The 19,243-nt window shown below is 39.0% G+C and overlaps 1 protein-coding gene across 5 annotated transcripts in view; it reads left to right on the forward strand.

Annotated features, from left to right (window-relative positions):
- ST7 (suppression of tumorigenicity 7) overlaps positions 1 to 19,243 on the forward strand; it is a 252,222-nt gene that overhangs the window by 118,955 nt on the left and 114,024 nt on the right. For all 5 annotated transcript variants that reach the window (XM_004418772.2, XM_004418773.3, XM_014785458.2 and 2 more), the window contains exon 2: positions 18,961 to 19,043. In XM_004418772.2, coding sequence (XP_004418829.1) covers positions 18,961 to 19,043 — 83 coding nt within the window. The remainder of the gene's footprint in view (positions 1 to 18,960; positions 19,044 to 19,243) is intronic.

Consider the following 19,243-nt stretch of genomic DNA (forward strand, 5'->3'; position numbering starts at 1 on the left):
GACCTTACTCTTGGAGGAGAAAATAAATTATGTTAGTTTTTTTGTTTCAAAATAAAAATAATTATCGTAACTTGAAAAATGTAAAATGATACTACTTCAAGTGTTGATTAAAACAATGATTCTATGATTAGAATAAAACTACAATTTTGTGAATGTGGTAACTGTAATAGCTACTGTATAGAGAACTCATATTAGTGCCCAGCACAGCCATAGAAGCTTCTTCCTACTCTTATTAATCCTCAGTGAGGCCAGGATAATGATATGTGTGGCAGGCCTGAGTACTTAGATTTTATTTTATTATTATTATTTTTTTTATAATTTTATTTATTTATTTATTTTTTCCCCCAAAGCCCCAGTAGATAGTTGTATGTCATAGTTGCACATCCTTCTAGTTGCTGTATGTGGGACGCGGCCTCAGCGTGGCTGGAGAAGCGGTACGTCGGGATCTGAACCCGGGCCGCCAGCAGCGGAGCGCGTGCACTTAACCGCTAAGCCACCGGGCCGGCCCAGTACTTAGATTTTAAATGCTCCTCAAATTATTCATCTTTTTGATGTTTTGGATCCAAGAAACATTTCGACGTCTCTGTACAATTTGTTAGACTTTTTCAGTGTACTATTAAAATTTCGTTAAGACCATAGCGTTTTCATAGAAACTGTTTCAAGTTGATTTGGCATAACCTGTAGCAGAAGTTTTAATCATTTTATCCATCTTTTGACTGCCTTAGTGTCTTAGTTTAAGACATAAAGACTTTTACAATTTAAGTGAAAACTCAGTACTTTATGCTTTCAAGTAGTTTTTGTTTAGCTTGATTTTGCTCTTTTAGAATTTATGGTTTGCCAGAGGGAAATGAGGAATTCAGATGTAATAGGAGTGATGATACAGTAATGTGACTATAACATAATGAATTTCATTTCTGGGTGGCTATTTTTATCCAAGGGATTGATGTTCTTTAGAATGATACCTGTAAAGAGATAACTAAAAGTATTTCTGAAATATTTTCAGACTTGATATATCAGAGTTTCACTAGAAAAACAGAACTGGTAGGAGTCATACATATATATAAGTATATATATGTATCTATATATGTGGAGAGAGAGAGAGAAGTAAGGAGTTGGCTTACATGATTGTGGGGCTGGCTAGGCACGTCTGAAATCCCTAGGGCAGGCCATCAGGAAGGGCAGGCTAGAACTCTTAGGCACAAGTTGAAGCTGCTATTCACAGGCAGAATTTCTTCTTTGTCAGGGAGGCTTCAGTTCTGTCAACTGATTGAATCAGGCCTACCTAGATTATCTAGGATAATCTTCCTTAAAGTCAACTGATGATGTACTTGAATCACATCTACAAAATACCTTCACAGCAATTCTTAGATTAGCAATACTTTGATTAAATAACTGGAGACTGTAACCTAGCCAAGTTGACACACACAAAACTCGCCATCACATTTGATATCGGAATCAGTTCACAAGTCATATAAAAGAACAGCTTCATTAATACATAATTATAGTTTGTGATAAAAACCAGCAATCCCCAATTTGACTACTTAACTCAGGTACTAGTTTGGGCCATACAAAATTCTGTACGTTACCAAAAAAATCTACCTTCATAGCACTAATATTTTACCCGAGTTGAGATTATTGGAAAGAAAGTACGTCAGGCTACAATTACAATTTTAAAGAAGTTTTGAGCAATGGCAGCATCGTTGGAATACTGATGGCTTCCGAACAGAATTTTAAGGGGCAAATGGTCATTTAAATCCATGCTTCTCAAACTGGGATTCGTGATGCCCCTGGAGGACATACTTAACTTTCCTCTGCCATTAGAGGTACGCCAATAGAAAATACCAGATAAGCACTGCTTTTAGTTAATGTAGACCAGACAAACTGCTTCTGTAAAGGGCCAAATAGTACCTATTTCAGCTTTGCAGGCCGTAGAGTTTCTGTCACAGCTGTTCAGCTCTGCTGTTGTGCTGTGAAAGCAGCCATAGACAATATGTAAACTAATGAGCATGGCTGTGTTCAATGAAACTTTATTTACTGAACAGAGATGCTGGGCTGGATTTTGCCTGTGGGCTGTGGTTTGCCAACCCCTGATTTGCCGATCCCTGAAGTAGAAGGTCTGGTGTGTTGGTTAAAATAATCACTTACTCTGCTTGTAATACCATACATATCTAGTGACAGAATATATTTCAGCACAATTTAGAAAGTTAGGAATTGATCAACTATTTATTGAACATCTATTTTTCTGCTATTTTAATAAGAACCATGGAGGAATCAGAACAAGTATAGGAATGGGGCAGTGCCCAATACTTTCAGGGAATTAAGATTATTTTATATAAAATTATTAGCAAACTATGTAATAATATAGGGTTATGTGATATATATTTGAAATATATTTGATTGTATAACTTTATATATTTACTTCTTTATTATATATATGAAATGAAGTATATTCCTCCAATACTCAAGAAAGAAAAAAGAAAGTAAATATTTGTGTTTGTTTTGTGTCTCAGCACAGAAACTAGGCCAGGTGTGGAGATTTCCTTGTGAGCATTTGGAGGCAGTGCTATAAGACGAGCTGCTGATAGCCAGCTTCTTAACCTTGGTTCCTCCCATCATCTTCTGTATATTAAATAATAATAATTATGATGATAATGATGATGATGTAAAAAAGGAAGCTCAAGAATTATTTGAGCATATATGTTGAGGATATAGGCATTTGGTATACCATCACAGACATCCAAATACTTGAGTTTGAGATTCTAAATTCAGTAGCAGAAATGATACTTTCTACTCTAACACTGTGTAATAAATTATAGTTTAGGCACAGGATAAGGAATCAGGAGATTTTGCTAGTACCTAGAAATATGACCTAAGGAATGATACTTATCATCTTTGGGTATTCATTTCTTCATCTGTTTTTAGTCATGCCTTAATGTTAGTGATCTTTAAGCTGGAGCCTATCAGCTCTCATGTGTTAAAAAGATGACTAAGGTAGGGGATGGGGTAGACTGACTGCTGAAAGATGACAGCAAGGAGACAAGTTAGAGGGTATGATAGTCTAGGTAAGAGAAAGGAGGATTGGACCACTGAAGGGAGCACAGATGGAAAGGAATGATCTGACTGGAGACTTGAATGAGAGTTGCTGTGGGATCCATCCAGTGGAAGATGCCCTTAGAACAGTGGTTAAGAACTCAGGCTTCAGAGCCAGTTGTGCCTCAATTTATATCCTGGGTCTGTCACTTTCTAGCTGTGTGACTTTGGACAAGTGACTTGAGTGATTTAATCTTCACTATTCTTATCTGTAAAAATGGGCAGAATAATAACACTTATCTCATGAAGTTGTGAAAATTAACACAGACAATGAATGTAAAGCATTTAACCCATTGCTGGGAGTCTTATGAAGGTCTCATAAATGTTTGCTGCCATTATTATTATTATTTGTCAGAGAAAATCAAGTTACAGTGCCAATGAAAATTTTCAGCCATTTAAAAATTGTGGTTATAAAAATTTTTATACTTTTCTGGAGCTGGGGCATGCACTATTTTTTTAAATTTGGTTTTATGCTTTTACTTTGGTCAGAAATGGAGCAAATCAATTTTAGGCTGTCATTTTTTTCTGTTTTCTGGTTTTAGAACAGTAAGTACCTGTTCTCTGTAATTTGGGTGTGTCCATCTGTGTACTGCTCAAGTCAGTCCTGGTGGTTATTCCTAAGAAAGTTAGAGGAAATAAGAGACAAGTACATAGCAATTAGTACAAGAAAAAGAATAAAGGAAGAGGGAAAACACCAAAAGGAAAAAAAAAAAAAGGAGTACATCAAGTCGCTAGTGTTCTGTGACGAGAGAAAGAGCTTCTCTTTAATACTAAACTGAGGTAGGCAGTTTAGAATGTTTTTAACTCTGATACTCTGCAAGCAGGATTCTTTTTTTCTGAATATTTCCTTTCAGCAGCTAGGGCCGTTGCCTGCCTGTTTTGAGCAATTGTTTGATTTTCTCTGCAGCTGTTGATGTGTCTCATGTTATACTCCCATCATTTCTAAATCTTGTTTTGTCTGTGATGACGCCTGAGAAATAGCTCTTTTTAATGGTTTCTATGTTTTGTGTCTGTTTGCTTTTCATTCTTCAGGAGTCACTTGAACCAATAGTCATGCCTTCTCATGTAATTACGTGCCTCTGCATATTCTCCCTTCTGTTAGTGAATAGTGTTTATGGTTTGTATGTGTGTGGGGGTCTGCTATGGCTACTTGCTCTGCAGTTGCCTAGAGCACTGTGAAACTCAGTGTATTCAATGTGGTGGTTTCTTTTTGTTTTTCCTCATGTCATCAAATACTCCTGGAGTGTCCCGTCCACTTTCTGGATCAAAGACAACTAGAAGATAGAAAGGAACATTCCAGTAAATCTTACTTTCTAGTAAATTGTATATAGTCTTTTTTTCCCAGTAATTTTTTTCCTCCCAAGTCCTCAATTTTTACATAGAAAGTGTTCTGTTAAAATTCTGGAAATGAAATAAAACTCAGAAACCAAATTAAAAGACAAGCTAGGGGAAAATTGCATCAACTATGACAGATAAAATGTTAACATACTTACTGAAGAAAGGGCTTTTATAAATCAGTGACCTTCCAATAGAAAAATAGGCAAGCAACATGAGCCAGTAGTTCCCCAAAGAGTAAAAACTAGAGAAAATAAACATGAAAAAATTTTAGCTTAGCTAGTAATCAAAGAAATGACTTTTCTTCCTTCTTTCCTCCCTCCCTCCCTCCCTTCCTTCCCCTTGCTCCGTCTTTCCTAATTTGGTAAAGATTTAACAACAAATAATACTTAATTTGATGAGGCAGGTGCTCTCAAACACTGTTGGAGTGGAAAGTGGCACAACCGTTCTGGAAAGTAATTTGGCAACATGAATCGAGACTTTAAAATGCTTGTAACATTTAGCTTATTAATATTACTTCTAGGAATCCATTCTAAGGAAATAATTAGAGATGTCATCAGTATTCTGTACAAGGATAGTTACTATCATTTGTAATAGCATTGGAAATGTCAGAAACTTTACAAACAACCTAAATTTCCAATGACAACAGTGGTTACATAAATTATAAAAAGGCTTCAAGAGGGGATAGTATTATGCAGTCATTAAATCATGTTTTCAAAGAATGTTTAATAACATTGGAAAATGTTCATACTATAAATAAAGAAGAATGAATGGTGCCTAAAAAAGAATCAGAGAAAGAAGCCAGATCTTTCATTGTCCGTGTTTATGTCCTGACCATTAGACAGTGCTGCCTCTCTCTGTGTGAAATATCTGGCCCTGGATTTTATCTTGACTCATATTAAGATAAATGAACAGGATAAAGAATAAAATAGAATACAGAATAGAATACATCAGAATGTGCAGACATCATCCTTCATTGCTAATGATAGCCTTCAGGGAGAGTCATAGTCATTTAGGATGAGGTTTGTGTGGTAAAGAGTGGCTCAGTAATCAGCCACCATCCTCCCTCACCCTCAACTCAGGAGGAAGTCATTGCAGGGCCTCCGTCCTAGACTGAGGCTGTGGTTTGGGGGTAGCCGTTTGCTCTCAGATCCCAGAGGCTCCCTAAGCCTAGCCACAGGGCCTGCCTCTGAAGCAAGCACCAGACTGCCATTTCAACAGAGGCAGTGAGCATTTGAAACCTCAAACAGCAAACTTGAAATTTGGGCATTTATCTGTTTTGTCTCCCCAAATGTAGTGTCAGTTATCCAAAAGAAAGGTATGTCCCAAGGGGAAAGAGCACAGGCTTTGGGGTCAGGCAGAGCTGTGTTCAGCACTTAATAGCTGCATGTCCTTGGGTGAGTGATTTAACCTCAAGAAGCCTCAGTTTCATTCTCATAAAATGGGAATAATAATGCAAACTTTGCGGGGCTCTGGTGGGGATCAAATATTTGAAAATGTATATTAAACACCTTTTAGAGTGCCTGACACATAATGTGCCCTCAGTAGAGAGTAAATACTAGTCAGCCTTTCTCTCCACAGTGTGTGTTTGCTGAACTGAAACAAGTATTTAAAAGTATGGCCTGATAAAGACATTTTTTTTGTCCCCATAACAGTGGTCTTGGATATTTTGAAGATAATGATATGAATTATATTGAAGGTGGCTTTTTTTTGTGTGTGTGTGTGTGTGTGTGAGGAAGATCAGCCCTGAGCTAACATCTGTTGCCAATCCTCCTCTTTTTGCTGAGGAAGACTGGCCCTGGGCTAACATCTGTGCCCATCTTCCTCCATTTTATATGGGACGCCGCCACAGCATGGCCTGACAAGCGGTGCGTCCGTGCGTGCAGGGGATCTGAACCCCAGGCCACCACAGCGGAGCGTGCGCACTTAACCACTACGTCACCGGGTGGCCCCTGAAGGTTGCATTTTTGCAAATCACTTACTGCACCTGCTTACAGAGTAGTTATGTTAACTATTTCTTTGTGCTTTAGCCTCTACATCTGTCAGTTTGCATGATTTTATCTTAGCAATTATTTAAGAAAAACTCAGCCTCTGTAGGTTATCATTAGCAGTGCTGTGTGTGCTAGTTTTTCTTTCTTTTTTTTGGCTGGGGAGGTGATTTAAACATTTTTCTGTATTTTAAAAAATGTTTTGGATGAACAACCTTGAAAATTAATCCACTTTTTTCTTTTAAAATGGGGTTATTTTTATAGTAATGTGATGGTTGGCCTCCCAGTGGTAATACCCATTTGTAATGGAACTGGTCAGAGGTGCCTTCTGAGTTTGTGGCACAGGGTTTCTTGGTATGAGGTTCACTGACTCATTCAGACCCAGGCCTGTGGCCTCATTAACCCTGGGTTTTAACCAACCGCTGATCCACCTGGAGGTGAACTACCTGGGCCCTAAGGATCTAGGAATTATGCAATTGCTAATTAAAAACATGCAATTCTTTCTTTCTTTTTACATTACAGACGAATGGGTCATTCACAATGAAGGATGGCAATGTCTAGAACTATTTGAGACAGTAAGTAAGAATAGATTTGAAAGGGAGAAAAAGGCCATCCACAGAGGTTGGGAGCATTTGTATTAGGGACCACATAGGGCATCTGGAATTAGATGCATCTTTTAATAGATTTTTAAAAAACTGGCTTACCAATATGTGAAAATAACAGTGCCCAGTTTCCATTGACTGTCGCCTGCAGATGTTACTTAAAGCCGGGTGCATTTGTGATTTGCCGCTTATAATTCGCTGCCAGCCCTCAACCTGGGGACGTAGTTTCAAGTGCCCTCTGGAATAGTAACCAGTCATTTGATGCAAGTGCAAAGCCAAATCTAGCTACTGGAATTGAAAATAATGAAGCCTTGGGCTTATTTTGGACAACTAGGCAGTTGGAGCAGCTGAATACTAAAATATTGTCCTGTGTAGTGGTTTCCTCTGTGGCTTCTTATCTCTGGATTGTTCACCGTCACCCAGAGGGAAACAGCCGTAACACAGCTTCCAGCAGACCTTCTATTGTGGGGCAGCTTTTCGCTGAGAAGAGAAGTAAATTAGTCATTGAACTTTTGGAGTATGTAATGAAAAGAAATACCTTACTTAAAATCAAATTCAGATTTTACTACCCCATGGCCTATGGTTGCTTCTCTGGCCCAAACTGTTATCTTCCTTTGAGGCAAAGTCTTCAGCCATAAGTTAGCAGAGGGTTTTAAAACAGAGCAAGTAAATTAACAAAAAGTGCAAAAATCAGAATAAATAGAGTAGAAAATAGATTTATTTTTGTTTTGTCATTTAATCCCAACTGATAAAACAGGAATATACATATGTGTAATTATCAGCTTCAAAATCATGTCAATTAAAGTGCTTCACTCTGTTTTAATTATTCTGTATAAAAAGAAGAATCTCAGAGAAAGTAGACACATTTCCAATGATTAACCATATGTCTTTGAGAGTTTGGTATAAGAATGAACCAATATTGGATTTTTTAGGAGGGCTGATCTTGTTGCAGTGGAATAAAGGTTTGAGTTTTATTCCTAATTCACTTACTAAGTCATATGGTGCCATTTCTATTTTCTTTTAACTTAAGTCACATTTAATGATAAACTCTCTTCTTCTCTTTTCTGCCAGACTTCCTGTAGAGTAGCCTGTGCTTGCTGCCATGATTTCCTTACCACTCACTAACTGTCTGTAGTCACTTGCAGTTTGACTTTGGCCTCACTTCTCTAGACTCTCACCCTTTATGTCACATTGTTAAGAACCACATCCTGTTGAATTTACCTCTGCAACATCTGATATGCCCAATTTCCCACCCTACTGGTATTGTAGGGGCTCCCCTCTGAAATGACTCCCAAAGCTGTACGTTTTACACGTTTTACACACTGCTTCATTGCTACCAGACACATCTGCCTTAGTCACATCTCTGTTCATGAATGTGAGTGTCTTCTCACTGTCTGTCATATAAAGTCTGATTTTCTCAGCCTGGCATTTGAGCAGCATTCTTAACCACTGCGTCTCCTCATCCACCCTGTACTCCAACCCAATTCCTTTGTGTGTGCTGTAATGTCTGTCTGCAGTCCATTCCCTCTCTTTTCTCCTCTCCAATCTCATGTTCAAAGCTCATGCTTCTTTCAAAGCCCAGAGGAAGGACATCTCATTCATTAAGCTTCTCTGACCCTTCTAGCTAGAAGTAATATTTTCTTCCTCTAGATTTTATCTGTACCTCTCTTCTGATATGTTTCATATTCTGTCCTGTGTTATGTGTGTATCTTATTTTCCCTTCTGAAGGGGAGGGTCAGTCTCATTATCATTTTGTTTCCCAACTCCAGTGTCTAGTTCAGTGTCTTGTACTTTTTATAAGCTAAGTACATTTTGGATAAATGAATGACCTAGCTAATATTAATAAATATAGAGCATTTACTGAAAGGTGTTTTGGAATATAGTTGGTTATTCCGTTATTCTTGTTAATATTCTCCTTTCTTAGTTCTTTTTTTTATAATTTTATTTATTTATTTTTTTCCCCCAAAGCCCCAGTAGATAGTTGCATGTCATAGCTGCACATCCTTCTAGTTGCTGTATGTGGGATGCGGCCTCAGCATGGCCAGAGAAGCGGTGCGTCGGTGCATGCCCAGGATCCGAACCCAGGCTGCCAGCAGCGGAGCGCGCGCACTTAACCGCTAAGCCACGGGGCCGGCCCTTTCTTAGTTATTTCTATGCATCTTAGACTTAACAATTATCTTTTCAACAGCTGATTGCCACGAGTAGTTTGAACCTTTTTAGGTAGTTATTTGTATTCTGGCCCATTAGGTAATGAATTGCTGCATTCAACTTTGCAGATGTCATCTTCCTAAATCAAACAATTAAGGATTTTTATATATATATTTATTTAATAACTTTCAGTAAAGGAGGGGTAAACCAGAAGTTGATGACCAAATTCTCCTCAAGATGATGGTAAAGTCTAAGCACAGTTTGTGTAGCTGATGCTGTAAGGAGCCTTTTGGAGCACTCCAGTGTGAACGTAAGAACCATTGAGAGTGTTCTTTTACAACATTATTATAGCCATCCTATAAAAGCTTGTATTGTAGCTCACTACAGTGATACCTCACCTTTTAGGAACTCAGCAGTCCAGTCATTTCAACTCCCCAAACCACCAAGCTCTAAGAAAAAAAGACCCGTGTATATAGCACTTACAGATGAGCATCAAAGAGACCAACAGGAGACCACAGGTCTTCTTTTACATAGTTCCAGTGCACATCCTTTGGGGCTCTGCTTAGCAGCCCTCTCAAAGGAGCATTCCTTGATGCACTTCTGTCCCCTACCCCAGCCCAAGGTTGAGTTAGGAGTACCAACTCTCTATTTCCAGAGCAACACTCAGAATTATAATTGCCTGTTAATTTGTCTCCATGTCTGCCTCTTCCACAAAACCCAGAGCTCCTTGAGGACAAGAACTATGTATCATATATCTTTATTTTCCCAGCATTTTACATAATGCCCAGCATGTATTAAACATAAATATTTATTGAATGACCAAAGTTGGTTACCTGCCTTTGAAGTCACAATAGATTTTTAAGTAGCATATTAAGAAGGAGAGAAAGCAGTTTGAAGCAGGCACACAACAACAACAAATAATAGTTAATATCTGATAGCATGTCAAGTGACAAAAATAGTATGAAAAAGACTAAAAAAACACTTCAGTCTGGGATCATTTCATTTTGGAGGGAAATGGCGTAGAGTACTTTAACAGTTTCTGGAAACATTGCTGCATGCTAGCACAGTACTATAATTTATGTTCATTTTGGTGACTTAAAGCCATCAATTAAAGATTGAAATATGTTCAGGATATTTTGTTTAAGGATACAGTCAAGTATGTAATGCACTTTGGAAAGATTTCCTTGTAAAATTGCTTTAAAAAGAAAAGCGTCTTTGGTGTTTAATAGGATAAGTCCTTACGTATCCCAAATGACTCATTTCTGAGGGTTCTACATAGCCAAGGCCTTGCTGTATGAGGATAATATAAGTATGTCTGGGATCTTTTCGATTTGTCAAAGAGTAATAGTCATTCAGTCTAGCTAGTAAGCATCTCACACTATACAGGTACTCTGGGGATAGAACCCCTCCCCCGCCAAAGACAAGGTCCAAACCAGCAGAGACTTTCAATTTTGCCAGCTATAGGAAGTTTTTTATCAGAAGTCCTGGGGGATGGTTGTTACAGCCTATCACCTAGCACTCTGTCCTTATGCAATCTTTCAGCATTCATCAAACACTGAGTACCTCTGTGGACCAGGCTCTGTGCTGGGTGCTGGAGGATTGAGGCACAGTGGGTGCTTGTAGGCTAGAGGTGCCTGGAGCCCCGAGGACCACGTCTCCACAAGGCTTCTGTCTCTTTGCAGCATAACTATGGGGAAGATTTTCTCCCCTTAGAGACAGATTTGTCTTTTTTCTTCCTGATGTTGAACAGTTTATGCGAAACAGAAAGATATATGAAATGGTCTCCGACCCTAAATTAAAACATATTTTAAGTGGCTAAAAATATAAGGCAAGCCTCTCTCCTATTTTTGATGAGGGTATAGTTGCTCATTATCAGCCTGGTTGTAAATAAAAGGGAAGAGATAACCTGAGATCTTGCTTCACTTGTCCTCGAGGGTTACTGAGGTTTGTATGTGACCGGGCTTTGGACAGTCCTTCATGGCTTGACAGATGGCCTCCCTCCAGCAAAGGACAGGGAGCCATGAAGACTGAACACTCTGATATAGTTTCCCAGATTACAGCTGAGAAAAGAAAGAAAGAATGTGCTCGGCTCCACTCCTCAGTAGAGCCAGATGCCCAGTAAAGCGAAACAGTATACCTGTAACGTTGCCAAGGCAACATCAAGGGTAGAGGGAAGAGTAGATGGAATGATTTATGAGGCTTTCTTGCCATAGGAACGGGTCTAAAAATATACTTACATGTCTTTTTCCTCACAAAGATAAATGCCACAGGACTTATCAAGGGAATTGTGATGCATAAAAGCTTGAGACCCTATCAGAGCCCAAGGAGACCAGGGTGAAGGGCAAGGAGAGGGGAAGCAGAAGCAACCAATGAAAAAAGTGCTCAGGATATGCTTTTAATCTTCTGTTGAACTGATGCTGTGCCCAGATGTAAAACTGATTTTTTTTTTTTTTGAAACATGCAAATGTTGTATATTTAAAATGTGCCTGGAAAAAAAAAGACCATTTATTGGAGTAAAATGAAGATACTTGATTTCCATATTTTAAAAAAATTCCTCTCAGTTCTACTTTAACGTTAGTGGATTTGTAAAGACAACTACAGATCAGCAAGTTGAATAACATGTCGTGGCAGCAGAGGTTGAAATTTCATTTTATTTATGAACAGTTGAGAAAGAAACTCTTGGGGTAGAGTTGGCATATCTTAACACTCTTTCTGGGCATACTGCAGTTAGCCAGAGTTATCAGATGTCCACGTTGATTTTCACTTTCATGAATTATACCTGATTGTATCAGTTTTATATTGCTGCATAGCAAATTACCACAAAGATTGCAGATTAAAACAACACACATTTATTATCTCACGCTTTCCGTGGGTCAGAAGTACAGGCACAGCTTGGCTGGGTCTTTTGCTCTGGGTCTCACAAGACCATAATCAAGGTGTTGACCAGACTGCGATCTTATCTGTGAGCTCAACTGAGGGAGAATCTACTTCCAAGCTCGCTCAGGCTGTTGGCAGATATCATTGCTGTAGAACTGAGGGCTTCAGTTTCATATTGGCTGTTGGCCTAAGCCCCTAGAGGCTGCTTGTAGTCCATTGCCACATGGGCTTTCCAACATGGCCACTTACTTCATTAAACTAGCAAGGAGAATCTCTGGCATGTCTGCTACCAAGATGATATCTTACATATCTCTTTGTTAGAAGCAAGTCACATGTCCCACTCACATTCAAGGGGAGGGAGTTAACGTAAAGATATGAACACGAGGAGACAGGGATCATTGGGGGTCACCTTACCGTTTGTCTGTCACTGTATCATTCTGAGAAAAAGGGCAAGTTCTTTAATTTTAAAAGCTGTACAATTTGGAAATCTGTTCACAGCATGTGTGCAAGTTAAGCTATGAAAGCTTCCATTTTTCATTCTCTTGCCCTTTGGTAAATGAGGAAGGGCAGAAGTGAAGTTACAACCTTACTTACAACCTTAAACTGACAGGAATGAAGAGAAAGGTTAGCAGGGTTGAAAGAAAAATAAAATGGCAGACGAGAATATTCCCTGTTCTCACATGGAAAAATGCAAATGCTGGATTAAACTATTCCAGTGTGTTACCTAACCGACTTTGGAGGTCTGAGAAAACAGTTTGAGGGAAGGTTCCTGCAAGACTAACATGTGCCTTAATGTACTTTCTGTAGTCATGGGACTGTACTTTTTGTAACTAAATCAGAAATGTTGCTTTGCCTGAAATGGACAATTTCCTAGTCCACCTTGATGTCCCTGTCTCAGGGCCTGGAAGGTATTGTGGCCTTGGTTATTCATCCCTTGCAATTAAAATATTTGTAAACCAGCATGCTCGAGTTATGGTTTAGGCTTTAATATAGCTTATGTTCTAAGCCACAAGGGGACTTGAAGAAAACCAAGGAACAGGATTGCAGCTGGATCCCATGTGGCCTGTGGCTGAATTGGTTGTTCCTACAGCATCTAGTAAGGCAGAGATCAGAGATTTAGGATCACATGCTAGACTTCGGGGATTCAGAAATTTCTTTGCCTTCTAAAATGCTTTCATACTCACTCAGCAAGTTTAGTACCACCTCAAGATACTAGAATCCAGTTAAAAGGACCCTTCTGTTAACTGGCCCTTCGTTTGTTTTGTAGGGCATCCATGTTTAGCATGAGGACAAATCACAGTGCAGGTGAATTACTTGTTGAGCTATCGTCTCTGCCACAGTGCTTGGCACGTAAAGGTGCTCAGTAAAGGCTAGTATTACTGCTGCTACTACTACTCTTATTATTTACACATGCAGCTCAGTCTCCTCTGCTTTCTACAACCATGGAAATATAAGATGCCAAATCACAAAAGGAAGAGTAACATAAACATAAATAATAACAATAATATATATTATTTGATGAGGTCTGCTGTGTTAGGCACTTTATCTACACTATCACATTTAGTCCTCACAACACCCTGTAAGATACATATTATTCTTATTTTATATACAATGAAACAGCCTCAAAAGTATGCTAACACTTTTTATAAGGATTTTCACCTGTTTTGAGATAAATGTTCCTTGTATTTATTTACTAAGAAAAGTAAGTAAACCAGAGTCCTCTATTCCTTAAGTATTTTTTAGTTAGATTGCATTGTACTTCTATCGTCATTGCATAAAATTGTTAGCAGTTCTCCATAAATAATTTTGGAGAAGACCAACAGCAGTGAACACTAATTTTTAGAAATACAATTTGGACCCATTCTAATTTGTCTCATCTGAGAATAGCCATTTGCTGCTAGTCAATCAGTATTCCGGGTATTTGTATACCAGCCACTTTAGGAAGTAATTTCACATATCTAATAGTAATTCCCTCCAGTGCCTCAGCGTACACGTATAAACTCTGTGGCACCTGCACTGCCCTTCCCTTTCCTTCCACGAGCATGCACCTTCAGGCCCCTGGGCTGCAGTTCTCTGCGTGGAATGCTCTACGGCTCTACCTCTCACTGTCCCTTCGCCCCAGCAGCCACAGGTAACTTCACCTGGATAACTCCCCATTCATCCTACAGGTCTCAGATGGGATGCTTTTTCTTGCAGAAATTTTTCTTGATCTCCTCATCCTTATGGGCGGCCTGTGTCCTCATAATGCCCTCATGTGTCCTCTTGATATTTGCTTATCTGTTTACTTGCCTTTCCCACCCATTGGATTGTGGGACAGTGCTCTCCTCACCACTGTAGACCCAGCATCTGGTGCAGGGTAGGCACTCAGCGGGTATGTACTGAAGTTATGAGGGAATGCACGTTATTCTGAGCCTCAGATCAGCTCTGGGAAGATGTGGGACTTTCCTGGGGCCGCCACATCCCAGTTGGTTTCATGTTTAGAGACCAAGTCTCCTAACTCTGGTCCCTTACCCAGGAATCATGCTTTTATATAAAATCTCTTCAATTTTTTTTCCCCATCTAGCCTAAATAAGCTTAGTTTCTTTAACCTTTCTTCCTAGGGACTTTTTTTCTAACCTTTTCAATTATTGCTAATTGTCATTTTATAACTTTTTAATTTTTTCTATTTCACATGCCATATTTTAGCAAGACATTAAAAGGAACACAGGACAAAGCAGACCCATACTTCTGGGTGTTGTAGACTTTATGATACTGCTTATTCAGTTCTATCTAGTCAGTACCTCCAAGTCATTGATGCTGCCTTAACCTCTTCATTTAAGGGCTTCTCTGTTGAGGTGGAATATATTTGAGGAGGTAAATGTACAGGGTTATGTGCTCACTCTGTTTTACAGAAGGTCTTTTCCAGGAGTGTAATTGGAGATTGTTTGTGTTCTGAAGAATATGAGGAAGGCTCTTACTGTCATGAGGGCCAGAAACGTGGCTGGCTCCTCATAGTCACGGCCTCAAAAGGCCATTTGACGTGATTCCTGAGTAAGCCCTCTGGTATTCTAGTTCTCTGCTCAGAGGAGTGGTTCTTCACTTCCCACACTTGGCTGTTGTATTATCTTCTTATCTCCTCTTTTCTGTGATCCAGAGAGGTCATTTAATTTTCAATCCGTGTACCCACCCCTCCTACCTAGTTTCTTCTCAGGTCCATACTCAATTCCTTCCCATTTACTCGTTAATTAAATGAGAAGGCTGTACCAAGTTAAAGTTCAGCATCTTCAGAATGCTCCATGATGCAGTCCCTGAGGCTGCCTTTGAATAACTGATACAATATTCCTTGAGCAGTGGTCTGTTAGGAGTTCCCAGCTGGGTCAAATGAAAGGCCTTCTGATTTATTAATTTTGTCTCTGGGTTGAAATAGGACATTAGTAACATTTTATGAATTTATTCTTCACAAAGCTAGATTAGTCTTTACCTGTTTGTTTTTTAATTTGTTTTGCCTAGCCCTCGGAGTTGTGGAGGTAACTTTAATATGTCTGTAGATTTCAGGAAAATCTAGTTTATGTTTCAAAGAACACACCACACAGTTTTCTGATGCAATTTTTAGGTACTTTATCAGGCCCTCATATGTTTTCAAAAGTAATTGCTAGTGACCCTGGTGAAACTAGGCAAGGTATTACTTGGTTTTGAGGCAGTCTGGCCTGCAGTGTGCAGCCCTCTTAATTTGACGGGTGAATCTTTAACTAGATTCTCCCCTCTTTGGGGTCGCTTCCTGCCTTTCCACGCTGGGGCTGCACACACAGATGGTAAGATCACAGTGGACTTATCTTTAAAGGTCAGAGGTAAAAATAAGTACAGTTAAAAATAAAAACATCCATCTTTTAGTATCATTTATTTAGAGCTTCCTGTCCTCTTCTAATGAAAGGCTACTATTTTTATTTTGCTATTTTGTGTAACGCTTTTCAGCAATATCCCCACGAACACTCTGTGATTCCATGAGCCTGCCCTTTGGGGCCAGGACGACTGGTGGTTAGGGCTTTGCCCAGCCTCCATCTGTGAAATAAGATGAGAAATAATATTGACCTCATGGAGCTGAAGTGAGAATTAAATTCTCTAATATGTGAAAGTGCTTTTGTTATAAACTGTAAATACATAGATAAATGGATACATTAAAATGGCAAGTGCTAAGTGTTGATATTTATGCCCAGAATTGCCAAATGCCATGTCTTAATGATTTTAGCGAGAATATCCAGAAAGACTATAAGATTAATAGGTTATTAAATGAGTACCTCCTACTTTCTAAATGTTTCTGTTTCTGCTTCTCTTATTCTCCATTTGTGTCTCTGTTTCTTTTAGTGCCTGCCATTATCTCGCGCACCTCTAGTAGCTTTCTTTAACTGGACATAATAGAGAAGTATGTTTTAATTATTAATTGCTATTGCTACATAACCTTAAATAAAACCAAGTGGGTAGAATGTTTATTTATTTATTTGGTGAGGAAGACTGGCCCTGAGCTAACATCTTTTGCCATTCTTCCTCTTGCTGAGAAAGATTGGCTCTGAGCTAACATCTGTGCCTATCTTCCTCTATTTTGTATGTAGGACGCCACCACAGCATGGCTTGATGAGCAGTATGTCGGTCTGCGCTCCGAATTTGAACCTGTGAACCCCGAGCCTCCAAAGCGGAGCACGCAAACGTAACCACTGTGCCGCTGGGCCGGCCCCTAGAATGTTTATTTTTATCTCTTTAAAAAACTCACATAATTTTTTTTTCACTATCAATTAATTCTTAAATCTTTTGCCCCCAGTGGATCAGTGATTTTCGGTAGAAAATCTTTCCCTTACGTTACTTTATGCTTTTGTTGCTGGGGAGTTAACAGCAGGGCTGCTTAAGCACTTCTAATTCAGGCAGATCTTTTTCTCTCTGTTTTTTTAAGAAATCGGTTTCATTGAATTCTATGCTCAGTTTGTCCTCAGAAACTTACTGAAAAGTATATGGTACAGATATGAGTGTTCACAATTACAGAATAACAAAGCAAATACTCTGTTTTGGTGACTTTTTTTTTTTATGATGGGAAATGCGGGATCATTCATAGTGTGAGGAGGGGAATTTTGAAAATTTGAGGCACCTCAGAATCAGCTGGCAGTACAAAATCTAAGTTTGTAACTAGGGTTGTTTGATTTTTTTCCTTTAAAAAATCTGCCTCCTTCCACTGACTGTTGCGTGGGAAATGACAAATCACCACGTTTTCGTTTTTTTTAATGCCAAGCAAAGCCACCTCAACTCAACTGTACTTCCTCTTGCCTTCCAGCCCTAGGCTGACTGCTCCTTTTGTGCCTTTCTCTACCTCCCCAAAAGAGTGCACTTACTCAGGTCGTTGACTATTGACTGAGCACGTTGTGCTAGTCCAGACTCTTGTGATTACAAATGACAGACCATGAGTCAAACTAATTCATTTCAGAGTGGGTGCAGGGGAGAAGGGTTTGTTGAGAGGATGTTCAGTAGTCAGGAAGGATGGAATCAGTTCACCTTTCCACATCTGTGTCTTCACGAAGGTTCGGTAGCTCAAGCTCCTTCCCTCTTCAACCCATGCAACTGCTTGGAAAGGCTGTGCTCCTTCCTCAGTGCCCCAAAGCAGGCCCCTTCCTCTGCTCACATTGCCCTTCTGTCTCTCCTCCTGCCCGCTTTGGTCTGGTTAACTCCTGCTTATTCTTCAGGACATCTTCCCTGGCCCCCAGCCTGAGATGCATCTCTTTTCTGTGTTTTCATAAAATCTTGTGCACAGGACCTGTCTATGCATTTGTCAAACTTTATGGTAATTGCCTGTTTATTTATCTGTTTCCCAACTAGACTGTGGCCTTCTCAAGTGTGGGAACTGTGTCTGATTCATACTTCCATTCTTTGTCCATGGTCTCATTCATAAACAGAGAGAAGTATTTGTTGAATGAGTGAGCATAGGCTCTCCGTTCGTGTTGGTGACTTAGCTTTCTGGGCTGAGCTCGGGCAAAAGCAAAAGCCTTTTCCCCTAATGACATCAAAGTCCTACTTCTAACATCTTTCATTCTGAAACCAGACGGGGTGTGATCCCCTTCCACAAACAAATTCAGTAAAGAAATGTGAATATGTGTGTAAAAAGTCCTTTAGGTCAGTTGTTGTTTTGGTAATAGTCAAAGTTTTGTGCAGTATCTAGATTTAAATGATAATAACTTAAAATATACTTATAAAATAAATAAGTGAACCTTACTTAATGGGCAACCAGATCAACCATATGGTTGATATGAACAGAGTGGCAGGAATCGGTCAGGAAGGTGCCTGACAGTGCACATTCATTTTTAGAGGTTTTATGTTTTGTCTTTTTTTCATTGAATCCAATTATTTTGATGAGCAGTCTAATGGCCTTTTAAGTAAGCTGAAAAAACTTTTACTAATATATGCTAACTTTTGTCAATTTGTCCTTCCTTTTTAGGGGTAACTATAGTATTACAATCTTTAATAACTGTTTAATATAGTTATTTTCCCTTTGCTCTAAGGTTGAAATACTGCTTCTTGGTTCATCAAGGACTCTGATGTATGGGTCCCACAGAACGTATAAGGGCATCTTCTGTTTTTGACTGACAATTTAGTAACTTGCTTTCATTAGACTCCTCAATGGTTATGAATCCATGAAAACCACTCACAGCAATGGTTTTAGGGGCAGAAACTAAAAAACTGCTCTTTTTTCTTATATGCAGTTATTTTGTTTTAGGATATATAACTTGAACCTAGTATTCTGAGCCTATATAATGCTGAGCCATTTTAATGGCACTTTGCTGTGGTTCTAATAATTCTCATCATTGGAAACAAATGATTTCACCAGAAAGAAAAATCAAAGAGTTGGTTTTACTAATGACATACTCATGCATTCCCTGTTCTTCTCCGTCTCTGTTTTTTTTCAGTGAGCATGTTTTTGAATACATTAACACCGAAATTCTACGTGGCCCTGACTGGCACTTCCTCACTAATATCAGGGCTTATTTTGGTAAGTGGTGGAATCCTTTCTATTTAAAAACATACTTATTACTAATATACATGTTAGTATATGTACAGGAAAAAATTCTGGAATAATATACACCAGAAGCTTACAGTGATTATCTTGCATGTGTGTATATGTTGGGTGGAGGATTTATAGAGGCCTTTCACTACCAGGTTACATATTTCTAAAATATTTGAAAAAAATTT

Source organism: Ceratotherium simum, chromosome 1 (genome assembly GCF_057802395.1).
Source record: "Ceratotherium simum simum isolate JZ-2026a chromosome 1, ASM5780239v1, whole genome shotgun sequence".
NCBI classification, from domain to species: domain Eukaryota; kingdom Metazoa; phylum Chordata; class Mammalia; order Perissodactyla; family Rhinocerotidae; genus Ceratotherium; species Ceratotherium simum.